General features: G+C 32.2%; 1 protein-coding gene and 1 long non-coding RNA gene across 2 annotated transcripts; one reads left to right on the top strand and one right to left on the bottom strand.

Annotated features, from left to right (window-relative positions):
• The first annotated feature begins 134 nt into the window (after positions 1 to 134).
• LOC107216831 (ATP-dependent RNA helicase me31b) lies at positions 135 to 9923 on the top strand. Its single transcript, XM_015654132.2, has 8 exons — positions 135 to 521; positions 2110 to 2279; positions 2682 to 2888; positions 2962 to 3133; positions 3378 to 3528; positions 3625 to 3820; positions 4973 to 5143; positions 6469 to 9923. Exons 2-8 carry the CDS (start codon positions 2139 to 2141, stop codon positions 6763 to 6765), a joined length of 1335 nt encoding a protein of 444 aa, XP_015509618.1. The 5' UTR covers positions 135 to 521; positions 2110 to 2138; the 3' UTR covers positions 6766 to 9923.
• Positions 9924 to 10636: 713 nt separating this feature from the next.
• On the bottom strand, positions 10637 to 13203 carry LOC124292766. The gene is made up of 2 exons (XR_006902673.1): positions 12847 to 13203; positions 10637 to 12696 (listed from the first exon to the last, which is right to left on the bottom strand). It is a non-coding gene; the product is annotated as an uncharacterized LOC124292766 (long non-coding RNA).
• Between the last annotated feature and the right edge of the window lie 722 nt (positions 13204 to 13925).

The following is a 13925-nucleotide window of genomic DNA, read 5'->3' as shown; positions in this document are numbered from 1 at the left end:
GGCGCCCCTAGCGGATAGATAGGAAACAAGACCGTGTGCCTTACTAACGGTGACACCCCCTACCACTCAAAAGTGCTGGAGTTACCAGACCTGTATGTAAGATCGTGGTACTGTCAGTAAATTTTCGAACACGGCCCTGGTGTCGCAGCGATAATCTTTCACTCTGTTGTTACTGGTTTCGTGGAACGCCACGCACCGAGCGCCACAAGGCAACCGCTTGTGTTCCGAAAGTGTTTTTATTCTTTTCACGGCACACATCGTGTTACATTCAAAGATAATAATTATTGGCTCGCAATTGACGCAGTGCGTTCATTGTTAAAGTTATTGTAAAAACAATATACCAGTAGCGTCGTGATACAATCCCGTGTAATATATATCCGAAAGTAGAAGGTTATTGTGCCACGGAAGGGAGCCAGGCCGCACAGCCGAGATTATAAAAAGTTGACATTGGAACGGCCATTTTGGCGTGTTGTTTCCGAATCGAGTGCTGTGTTTCAGCATCGATATCCATCAGTTTGAAGGTAAGATACACCTTCTCTCACCTCATTCTATGAACCGTATTATGGAGTTTGAGCCACATTTCTGACTTAAGTTCATAATACATCTTGTTTGGACTCATCAATTATTTATTTCGGTTTATAAATCAAAGTTCAAAGAACTCTGCGCCAGTTACGGTACAATGGATCCAGCTTGGCATAAGATTTTCGCCCGCGATATTCTATTCCGTATTGTTAGTACTTGGTGAAATTTTTCTCACCGTTATCAGCATCTACACAAATATTTCAATTCATGATTATACGTGTACACCTCGTATCTTGCTTGGTTAGATTATATATTTAGAGAATTCTGAGCGAAAAGAGAAAAAGAAGAGAAACCTTCGGTTGGCATGGCATAAAGCCTCGTTTATACACCCGTTTGGCACTGCGGTGGCTTAGTAAATTCATAATGGAGGATGTATATACCAGTTTTGTTGATACACCGTACACATCGGTATATTCATCGTTTTTTATTTGCTCAAATAGCTGGCCTGTAGCCACATGATTTTTTTTACCGAAAAAAGCACAGTCGGTTCATTTTCAAACATAGTAAAATAACGGCAATCGAATCAAGCGTAGAGAGTAATAAAATTATCATATACTTGTTATTGGCAATCTAAAAAGAAAAAATTTCAAATTTTATTTGAAAATTATGAAAATCATTCAGCTATATTTTATATGTTCAGCCATGTACTGTTCAAGGTACATTTCAAACCGACTGCTCGATCTTTGTACTCAGCGAAGCTTGACAATATAAACACATTTTTTCAGCAACAGCGTATGTGTACCTTGAATTGAACTAGTATTCACAGTTTGTGTATTTCTTGTTCAGTTTTGAAATTTTTTTTCGTAGCTCAAAGTACAGCTTAGCGCTATACACACCTTAGCTTTTCTTTGTTTTGCCATACATTCAGACATTTATGATCACGGTCTTTTGCAATACATGAATCTTATATATTGAGAATTGTTTCTCCCTTCTTTTCTCTTGCCATTCGAGCTCTCTTGCACATTCCCTCCCTTTTATTTCTATCTTACTTTATTTCTATCATGAGCTGCTTCATTTTTTGATTTAGTTTCTTTTGTAATTATATAGTTGTTTTGGTAATACGATTAAATTTATATCAACCTCGTGCCAAATATTTTCAGCTAGTCTACACATATTTGTTGAATTAAAATTTACACTTGGTGTTAAAATGAACTCCTTGTACTCTGAATTTTTCACGTTGATTGTGAATATTGTTATTCTTTTAAAGCCATTGTCAAGTACACGTCCTGCTGATAACGCCTACTGTAGATAGCTGCAATGTTTCGATAAAATTCGCAGAATGTACGGTTATTTCATGTTTCACAAGGCTTATTGTTCCGTGTGTCATCTTCAATTTCTATTTTTTGTATTGTTGAATTTCATTCTGAAATTAACAGTTCCTATTACAGGCATAACTTTCATAAATGTTTGTAACAGGTTGATGAAAATAGTAAGGAAATGAAGATGTGAACTTCCGAGGTTTAGGATCCGGGGTATACAAATAAAGTGGATTATGATTATAATTTCATCTTGAATTCTGTCTTTCAGGAAATTTGAGACACTCTAAAGCCTACGATATGATGACCGAAACTCATATTAATTCTAATCACATGCTGAATTCCGGCTTGGGTCCAAAAGGTGATCTAGAAAAGATGGACGATATAGGTTGGAAAGCAAAACTGAAAATTCCGCCCAAAGACAAACGCATCAAAACAAGTGTGAGTCAAACTAAACTAAAATTCAAGATAATAGCTGTTGTAAAGACACTTAAATTGATTTGGTAATGCCAACAGTGCTCATTCAGAATCATGGTTCATAAAATTACTAGGAATATGGAAACGGTTGTAATCAATCTTAGTGTCTGACAATTGGAAAATGATGTAAAATTAGACCTTGATAAAAAAAATTTATTTTGGCTAGTGAATGATACACCAATCTCCTAAAATTCCTTCAAGAATACATAAAATTGAGGAATAACACACTAATTATAACATTAGATTACTTTCTTCATAAACATTTTGAACTATTAGCAGTTGAAAAATTTTCTCCTAAACTAATATAATCAGGCATTACTTGTGATGCAAATCAAAGCTACAAGACTTTTTTTTTGTACATCATAGGATGTTACGGACACACGTGGAAATGAATTCGAGGAATTCTGCTTAAAGCGTGAATTGTTGATGGGAATTTTTGAGAAGGGATGGGAAAAGCCATCCCCGATACAAGAAGCAAGTATCCCCATAGCTCTTTCTGGCAAAGATGTACTTGCACGAGCTAAAAATGGTACAGGCAAGACTGGTGCATATTCAATTCCTGTATTAGAACAGGTAGGAAAAGATAAACAAAGAGACATATAGAAAGTTGTTCGAATTTCACTACTTTAATTATTGCATCTTGCAGGTGGATCCACGTAAAGATGTTATTCAAGCATTAGTGATAGTTCCTACTAGAGAATTGGCTCTGCAGACATCACAGATATGCATTGAACTTGCAAAACACATGGACGTCAAGGTCATGGTTACCACTGGAGGAACTAATCTGCGCGACGACATTATGAGGATTTACCAAAAAGGTTAGCGTTTGTTGAATAGTCCGTAATAGTCTGGAAATCTGTTGACAACCAGGGCTTGTTCATCTTCTCTAATAGAAGTTGAAACAGAATTGGTCTTGTACATTGTTCTGTTTTGTCGATTTACCCAATTACGCCATTCTCATACATTCAGACCCAATGTATTAGATTGCTTTTGTTGATTGTAGATGAATTTCCTTCTTAAGATTCCTAATTTATACGCACTTATTGAAATGTACTTTTCCAGTGCAAGTAATCATTGCGACACCGGGACGTATCCTTGATCTGATGGATAAAAATGTTGCAAATATGGATCACTGCAGAATCCTTGTATTGGATGAAGCTGACAAGCTTCTATCCCAAGACTTTAAGGGGATGCTGGATCACGTTATATCCAGGTATAAACTGTTGCAAATGTGGTCCAATCGCATTTTGGTTTTTCTGGATTCAACTAGAAACGAAAATTACAAAATTCTTTACATCTGTGTTTATAGATTACCACAAGAACGTCAGATTCTATTATACTCTGCTACATTTCCCCTAACCGTAAAGCAATTCATGGAAAAGCATCTGAGGGACCCATATGAAATTAATCTGATGGAAGAGTTGACATTGAAAGGAGTGACACAATATTATGCTTTTGTACAGGAACGTCAAAAAGTTCACTGCCTTAATACGCTATTTTCTAAGGTAAAACTCCCTAAATATCAAAACAGATATGGCAGAAATTAATATTTGAAATTCGTACTTGTCCGTTTTTCGTGTAATTGGTTCATTTCCGCATTTTCCAACTATGGCCGTTAGTAATGTTCTTCAATCTCAAATAACTATAAATCAGGTGACTGAATTCTTATGAAGTTGACGTTAGTATCTTTAATGTAACAGAACATTTGGGAAGAAATAACTATCTTTTGCAATGTCAGAATGACTTTCAGAGAGTCAAGTTTTCAAAGTATGAGCATGACTTGCTTAAGTATGGTTTACTGAATTGCACACAGGCCTAAAGGTGTGAGACAGCGATTATTTACTGAAAAGCATCGGTATAGTAGCATTACCAATTTCAGCCGCATGGAGTTTTGATGATGCTAGTAGTTATTTTCTGAAAACTGCTATTAAATTCAATCTTACGTTTAATATATGGGCACTCGCATATCGTTTGTAAGTCAAAGAAATTCGTTCACATCTTTGAAATATCAAAATTCTGATTTTCTTAAACTCCACCATTCTATCCCAATTAACATAAAAAAAGTCAATTACTCTCTGCTCATCAAACTTCTCTGTACATCCAAAAAAATTCAGGATAAATTTTTTCAGGGTGATTAGTAATGCGAATTATTTATTTATTATATCTATTTGCCTGTTACTTACTCGCTTCTTACTAATAAATACGTAATAACGTGCGTCAAACATTACGCAACACCATTACTGGTCATCCTCCTGCCCTGTCAATTTGCTTCCTTGGTTCCCGGAGCATGAGGTAAATTTTGAACGTTGCCTAAATTCATGTAAATACGCTAACAAAAATTCTACCATTTAGTGTAAAAAAAACTCAGTTATGTATGTATATCCTTTTTTAGGGAAAGTTTAACCAATGATGATTCCCCTTTGGGAAATTCCCAAAAGTATCAACCCATTTCCTTACCCCATAAAACGTATATTTTGTTATCATTTTGTTGTGAAATTTACAAAATATTCACCCTAGAGGTTTTACACATTTTTCGAGCTACCATCTGAAAACTTGATTCATTTTTGATACCCATTTCGTATATTGCCTGGTTATGCTGAGAACATCAGACTTTTGAGCAACCCTAGCGAACTAATTATATCATTTTTATTTTCAAGTTACAAATTACACAGAGCATAATATTCTGCAATTCAACACAACGCGTTGAATTACTCGCTAAGAAAATAACAGATCTCGGCTACTGCTGTTATTACATACATGCGAAAATGGCCCAGGCACACCGAAATCGAGTCTTTCATGATTTCCGCGCCGGACTCTGCCGGAACCTGGTAAGTAACCCAAACACAACATACATATAATACAGTGTAAATCATAAGGGGTGTCATTTTTTCCACTTACAACGGATTCACCATCATAATTACAATCAAATTCAATATGTTTCAATATGGAAAAGCCACTTTTATCACTGTATAACTTGGAATGCTTGCAAGATCTTCATTTCTATGATTTATTTATTGTTGATGTAAAAATAGTGCCTGTGTAAATTATCTGCGCATTATGTACTAAATTTGTACAAATCCTTTAACCCGGAAGCCCCTCTCTTTTCTTGCTCTTTGTTTTTGTCGTAATTAAACAGCAGAGGGTGACTTCTGTTCCTATGCAATTTTAATGCAATTTAAGATGATACTTTTGTGACTTCAGTTTTCAGCTGTTCATCGGTATTCTTCGTTGATTATTAATTATTTTCACAACGATACGGACAATTTCTGACAGTTTTTATTTATATTGATAACGTCGTTTCGGTTAAAAGTACATAATTTTTTTTTTTTTTTTTTATATATATATAAAAAATTTATCATTAATAGATCATTTAAATATGTGAACTATAAACACCCTGTTAATTACAACCAATCAGAGAAATCACAGCATACTCATACTTTTTTGTACTGTAAATTCCATATAGTTCATCTGATTGGATGAACATTGATTTATTTTGTTCATAAATGAATGCACTACAAAGGGTCAGAGATTTTTTCTAACGAAAACATATAAACAAATACAGATAATTGAATTGTTGAACCATTACAATTAATGGATAAGAAATTATGATTTGGTAATAGAGACATTAATGTTGCTTCAAATCTAACTCAGATGATCTATAGAAAATTCAGTCACGAATACAATTAGCTGTTAATCAGAATGAGACATGCAATATGGATTTTCTGGAAAGAACGATGGCATAATCAACGTCAATCTCTCAAGTGATTAATATCATGAGATATTGACATTTGTATTTAGACTGCTGAAATTTTTCCCGTCTCATAGGACGGTATTCAGTTTAACTAAACTTCTTACTTTAGGATTAAAAAAAAAATATCTCGAGACTTTGTAAGCCTTTGGTTTATCACACTTTTATTTCAACCACTTTTTTGACCTGGGTGTACTTCCCATAAATCCTTAAGTTTACAACTGATAGTAACTGCAAGTACTAAGATCAATAATCATTTAGGTTTGTGATTTTCGATTGTCCTGATGATTTAGTAAATGTGACATGCTTTTGCTCCGTTACATCAAATATAAAAAGTAAGGTGATAAGTGCTCGTGAAGCTAAACTAACGATGGCAGGAGATCTAAAAATGCATAATTCTTATAGGTTTGCAGTGATCTGTTCACGCGTGGAATTGACGTGCAAGCTGTGAATGTTGTAATAAACTTTGACTTTCCGAAGATGGCAGAAACGTATTTGCATCGTATTGGACGTTCAGGTAGATTTGGACACTTAGGTATTGCGATCAATCTCATAACTTACGAAGATCGCTTTGCCTTGCACCGCATAGAACAAGAGCTTGGAACTGAGATAAAGCCAATTCCAAAGGTGATTGATCCAAGCTTATACGTCGCACGATTGGAAGAGAATAGCATTATGGAAGAAGGAAACATATCCAAGTAGTTTGGAAAATGTTTACGATATGAACAAAAGTAAGAAAAAACGTAAGGAAATATACGAAAATGCTCAAAGCATCTTCTAAGTGTGGAAAAAGTGATTTTTTCGGTGCAGAGGAAGGGTATACATACATACATACATGCATACATACGTACATATGTGTATGTGTATGTATGTATATGTATGTATGTATACTATACATGTATATATATGCTTTGAACTCACGATTATATGTGAAAAGTTACTTAAGTCTGAAGATAATAGTCGACTAATGCCTAGCAGTGTAAAGAAAAAGACAAAAACAGTGCTATGAACATTGATTTAGATAAAAAGTGATTTCGAGAGTTATGAAGTGGAGATTAACAAAAAATTAAAAAAACAACAAAACAAAATTACAACCATCATCATCACTATCATTTAGGCGAAGGGATGAAAATAAGTTCACTTGTAAATATTCAACTGAGCATGTAATAATAATAATGATGATCGCCTGCTTTGTTCAGTAAACTCAGTGATTGATGTGTTGCGAGTGCGAGTGTGATGTCATTCTTTGTACATAATTACATACATATACATGTACATATATATAAAATAATGTAAACCAGAGTCAAGCCATCATCAAAAGCACAATATAATTGGAAAAGAAATTGAAAATATTAACCGAATGAGAGATTGAACGTAACGATTGATCATTGCATTTTAACGTGAATGTAAATATGAATGATGATACTAAAAGTTAAAAAAAAAAAATACCCTGTGTAATTTTAATAGAAAATTTTTATACAATGGCTCTTCATAAGTTCAAACGTTATTTTTCTCATCGTAAGGAAAAGAAAACATAATAATAATGAAATGAAGATGAAAGGGCATTTTGTGATATGAAATACATCGTATTGAATGATATTTCTACTCTTCATCTGCTACATAAGCCCATTTCCATGCACACTATACAACTCACATGTTTCATTGTATTTTGATTCTGATGGCATACAACGATTTTCAAAAAAAAAAAAAAAAACTGTGTTGAACATGAAAATATTACTAGTTGATTGTGGCTTGATTTTGTTGCCTAATTATGTCATACAACTCTGAAATTCAAATCACTTTTCAAGCAAATTGTTTATTTTATGTTCGTACAATACCTACATTGTGATTATTTTCCTAATTTTTTTTTTTTTTTTTACTTTAGTTGAACGCGATTCGATTTTGTAAAATATTGTGATTGAGAATCAGAAGTTGTAAAATTGACTAGTTTTATACAATTATTTTTATAAATAACTGGCTGGTGGAATTTTCGTCAAATTATTGTCTTCTTCCACTTCTTTCACGTGGGATTTCATTCTCAATGGAGAAGTATAGAAATTTATCTAATTCTCAGTTCGTGCAGTTCATCACACAAATACCTACGTTTCATAATGTCGTTACAGAATATTCGGGAAATATGTAAAAATTCGATTAGTATATATATGTATATATATACATATATACTTATATATTATAAATATATGTATATGTATTGTATCATGAACCACCAGCCTATGACTTAGATTTATAAAACGAACTTCATACATCATAGGCAATAGTTAAATATTTCATAATTAACAAAAGACAAAAATTAGGTATGAAATATTTATACTCTAAAAAAGGAATGGTTTACAATACTCGCTATTTTGTATAATTTAGTTCAAGCTTTCTGGCTTTAATTATTTAAAAAAATGGTAACCTGACTGACACAAACTTTGCTGTCATCTGTTTGTAATATTGTTCTTATATTGCTGTCGATTACTCCGAAATTTTCACTTATATTGGCCAATAAACTGTAAAACATTAGTATCACCCAACGTTGAGCAGCATGTCCGTTATACGCAAGTGTATATGTATATTGTGCCTGAATGCAAAGATTCATTCAAAATATGTAATGTCTATATAGGAACAATTTTATCTAACGTTCTGAGATTTCAACGCTATAAATAATATTCTGCTTGATTTTTGAAGAGAATAATCACGACCAAAGATACGAAATCTATTAGCGAAACGTGTAGTGAATTTTTGCCATATACAATCCTGTGAATGTAATGACGTCGAGATAGTTCGACTGAATAAATACTGCGCAGTGGCATTGAAAATATTGTTTGAGGAATTTTGAATTTGAACTAGGCGAAGAATTTGTACATATAATTAATATAGTATGCTCGTGGGAAAATGTGATAGTGAAAAACTTGGATTTCTAACAACTACACTTGCGTATTTTTTTTTTTTTTTTTCAATATTTGTTTCTTCGGTCAACTAAAAACATTTGAAGCGTATCAATGAATCAATTTTTCCTAAGTTGTTTTATTTTGATCCAGTTTGAAAAGTATTAGGTGAACTTATATTGCACCTTATTGTGGATCAAATCTGACATTGTTTTTTGTGCCAAGCGTACCGTAGAAATTGATATTCAATTTTACGTGTCAACATCCTTCTAATGGTTGCAAGGAAAGAGAGCAGAGACAAAAAAAAACAGCCAATTTTACTGTATATATACGCAACTTTCGAAAATTTGTTCGTTAATCACGCAACGAAATGAGCATCACGCACGTTATTATAAATATTCCGTGACTCCGATGTTACACGTATATATTCATTTATCAATCGTAGGGCTACTAGTTTATTTATTTATTTACTTGATTAATTATACGAAATTCAAACGGGTTTCGAGTCTTAATATGTGGAGTGATAGCCGAACAATGAAAAATCAAAAATATCAGTATCAGAGTTACTAAAAATTCAAATTCTATTGCTCCCCCAGTATTGTAAGCCAATCTTATATTAAATATTGGGCAAAGTTATTTGCCTTGTCACTGCAGTGTTGCCAAATCATCGACATCACTGTAAAAGTTGAATGTTTTTAAAGCATTCTAAGGTATCCATATACCAACATCATATGGATGTTATTGAAGCAAAAAACAAAAAACAAAAAACAAAAAAAAAAAAACAAAAAAAAACCAAGTAATAAAGTGATTGGATTCCGAACGAATCACGGAACCTAATCCAAAAGCCAAGCATCTACCATAATCATGCACTGATGAAAAATGATGTATTATGGCAGCTGTTTTTCGATTGAAAAACTTTTAGGTTTTTCATAATTTTTTTTCTGATCAAAAAATGAAAAAAAAAAACAACTAAATTTTCAGAGAGTCCCAACTTCTCTCCTTTATATCGGTTTCTTTGAAGAAAAAAAAAAAAATAAAAAACTAAAAAAAAAAACAAATATGGTTTCAAATTTTCGAAAACATTTGTTAGTTTTTCCAAATTTATTTCCAGTATACAGCTCAGAGATATAAAAATATTTCTTAGATACAAACAGCGTTATCAATTCAACCATTTCACTCTCTGGGTACTAGTATTATCTGTATATTATGGTTAAAATCGTACGCAGTTATGTCAAAACAGAAAAAAATAATGAAAATTTCCTATACAATTATAACTGCGTATGGCAACCGTCAATTTATTTTATTTTATTTTTCATTCTCCCGTAATCTCAGTTTATTGATATTGTATTACATGAGTGATCAGTGTAACTCGATATTTCTCTAGAACGGCAATCGTCACCGGTTGATGCAAATTTTTTGATTATTTAAGGTTCAATAATCTTAGAAAGCAACTGGATTGAATCAAATTTACAACTTCCTGTATTGCGTATGAACTTTCGATGTCTAATTTTTCAATAAAATATTTCTCCCCTTCTACGCTGAAAAGAAAAATAACTACATTAAAAAGTTTATAAAAAATAAAGAAAGAATGATATGCCGGAAAAACTTTGCGACGCATTTCCTATAAATTCATTTTGAATTCGACGATCTTCTTTCTTTCTTTTTTTTTTTTTTTTTTCCGGTATTGTCGAAGTACATAAATTTCTACGAATTTTCGCAAGCTTTGTCACTGTATATCATGAATTTGTCATGTATTATATTTTTATGGTTATAAATTTGTTTCGAGTATGATGTTTGACAAGAAATTTTTTCGTATAAAAATTCGATTCCTTACTGGTAGAAACAGAGAATTTCCTAAAATAGTGTGGCAGAAATTCGTCTACCATACTTAAATTTGTTACGCGCAAAAGATGAAGATCTCTTCTACAGTAGTTCTTAAATTACCCCTACCTCCCTTCCCCTTTCCCTTTCCCCTCCCCGATGAATGATAAACAAATTAAAAATTAAAAACAAAGAAACGTGGAACTCAAACAATCGTTTTCGCTTGGACTATAAATGTTTTTCTGCCGTCCATGACATTTTTCATTTAAATTGTTATCTCTGACGTGTCATGCGGAAATATTTAACATTTACTGGAAAGTGGTAAAAAAACAATTTTATTATGGTGTACAAGTCCGAAGCATTACTGATCCTTCGAGTTTCCACAATCTGTTGCTCGAACATTTGCGTAAAAAAAATTCCACAGAATAAGAAATAAACATGAGAACAACGTGTCCCGTTTAACACTTCTGTATTCAACATTCAAGCAATTTTGGTCTGTGAAAGCTATGCAATCTACATGAAATTATATTAACAGGGCTGGTTGCTGATTAATATTCTGTATTGAAAAGCAAAGTCAGTCTTATTACTTATATCTTAATTAGTCTTTAACTAGAAAATCCTAACCTTATAAATTTAGAAAAGATATGTAGCACACAAACCGAGCAACAGATTAGATTATATGCGCCACGCTTAGTACCAAATCTAAGTTGAGAAGGTAAAAAAAATTCAAATTCAAGAAACTGCAATTACTTTTTGAAATAATTTGAAAATCAGTTTCTGCAATGTCAATTCATAGATTTTCATTGCACAAGTTCAAAAAGGCGCTGATAAATTTTTGAAAAAAAAAAATGAAAAACAAAAAAAATGTAATATCACACAACAGGTTTGTATCGTGTGTTGAAATATGTTGTTCAACCTCTGTTCTTTACTTTGAAAACTTTACACCGAAAAAAATCGATACAAACTTTGTCTTTGTCACACTAAAAATTTAATTTCGTCAAACTTAGCATCGCAATTATGAGTTGCAGTCTGTGATACAATTATTATGAATGTAAACTGTAAAGCATATGATTGATATCTAATAATAAGAGTTAAAAAAAAACTCCGTTCTTAAAATGGAGTTTATTTTAAACTATATCCTGAACAATTTTTATTTATTCACTTTTGGAGAAAGATTTTCTTTAATTTTTAATTACTATTTTTTTTTCTTTTTGTTTTCTAACTTCTGTTTTATTTGTTTTACGGGCTGCAACTCGTATTTAAACTTTTCCGTAGTAATTTAAAAGATTTTTACCAGTCCATTTGATGTATGATCATCACTTACATAGCATTATAAATACGTCTACATGCATTTTATAGTTATTTTCACTCCTGAGGAAACTCCAGGCTTGTTCTCTTTTAGATCTGTCAGGGACAAAAAAGCCGTCCTATAAAATTAAATGTTTTTTTTTCTACAGTATAATGTATTCATTTCTGAAATTGTAAAGGTAGGTTCGTGTTGTATATTTTCCAAAAACGATGTACCGATTTTTATTTGTTGATAATTATTTACGTTGAAACACGAACCTTACCTATATTATATGTATAAAGAAAAAAAAAATGCATGTCAAAATTTTCATTCGTCCAAAAGGAATATGAAATTGCGATGCGTTCGTTCCTCAATAAATTTCAGATTCAGTATAACATTGGTTATTACGTCTTATTTACTTTCATTTGCATACTTGTTTTTGTGTCGAAGAAAATATTATTTTTCCATTCCAATCCCTCACATTTTCCATGTAAATAAAATTACCCGGCTGATATGTACATACGTATGTTTAACTTACGAGCAAATGATATCGACGAATGTATACGTTTAAAATTGACGACCTGTTACTTTGGCCCGGATATGGGCCCTCCTCAGAACGATTTATTTATTTAACTGTCAAGAACAACAAAAATTTTTTATAAGAAAAGTACAATCAGACATTAAATACAGTAGATGTAATACTCTTAGGGCTATTATATATTATAGGTTAATGAGTACAATTTTGATTAATTGAAAAAAAGATAGACTTAGAGAGTTATTTACCTTTTTATAGTAAGCGGACTAAGATACAGTCGAATTCATAATTTACAATTTGTGGAGACAATGTTCTTTGAATAACGGTAGTCAATGTCGGCTCCTCTGGTTGTTTAACGTGTAGGAGTTACAAGTTGAAGGTCATTAATTAAAAAGATTAAGAAACTATGTATCTTCACAGTCTATATGTCATTGTATTAAAAGGTTTTAAAGAGGTTTTTCTAGCAGTAAAATTAGTTTGCACAATGTCCGAGAAAGTGGAGCTGGGATCTTTATGACTATGTTCTCCACGTCTAACAAAAATTTTTATTTTTTTGGTTGAACCGATCGGGTCAACTGGTGAATAACGACTGATGGGAGAAACAATTATGATCCAGAGTGAAGGTGAACCAAATATAAACATATATACAAAAAAACAAAAAAAATTATTATGTAAAAAAAATAATGTAAAAAAACTGTGCTATGGGGACACTAATTTTATGTGTCTAGTTAAGGTTAAACAATATGTGGTGTGTGGGCGGAGATCAGCGGTTTGTAAATATTACTTAAATGTTCAACGTCTTGTCTAAGATTAACGGAATTAGTGTGTCCTACAATATTGCACATTTCTAGTAATAGCCTTTTATAATAATTATATTTTTATATTATAATTATATAATTATAATAATTATAAAAGGCTATTACTTAAATGTGCAATATTGTAAGACACACTAATTCCGTTATTTCCGTTAGACAAGACGTTGAACATTTAAGTAATATTTACAAACCGCTGATCTCCGCCCACACACCACATATTGTTTAACCTTAACTAGACACATAAAATTAGTGTCCCCATAGCACAGTTTTTTTACATTATTTTTTTTACATAATAATTTTTTTTGTTTTTTTGTATATATGTTTATATTTGGTTCACCTTCACTCTGGATCATAATTTTTTCTCCCATCAGTCGTTATTCACCAGTTGACCCGATCGGTTCAACCAAAAAAATAAAAATTTTTGTTAGACGTGGAGAACATAGTCATAAAGATCCCAGCTCCACTTTCTCGGACATTGTGCAAACTAATTTTACTGCTAGAAAAACCTCTTT

This window comes from Neodiprion lecontei, chromosome 2 (genome assembly GCF_021901455.1).
Source record: "Neodiprion lecontei isolate iyNeoLeco1 chromosome 2, iyNeoLeco1.1, whole genome shotgun sequence".
Taxonomy (NCBI): Eukaryota; Metazoa; Arthropoda; class Insecta; order Hymenoptera; family Diprionidae; genus Neodiprion; species Neodiprion lecontei.
Note: the sequence above shows the minus strand (reverse complement) of the source record. Positions and strands in the feature narration are given on the sequence as shown.

Coding starts and splice junctions, on each gene's coding strand:
- LOC107216831 (XM_015654132.2), top strand. CDS start 2,139: ATGATGACCGAAACTCATATTAATTCTAATCACATGCTGAATTCCGGC. Junction 2,280..2,681: donor ACAAACGCATCAAAACAAGT/GTGAGTCAAACT, acceptor TGTACATCATAG/GATGTTACGGACACACGTGG. Junction 3,821..4,972: donor TTAATACGCTATTTTCTAAG/GTAAAACTCCCT, acceptor TTTATTTTCAAG/TTACAAATTACACAGAGCAT.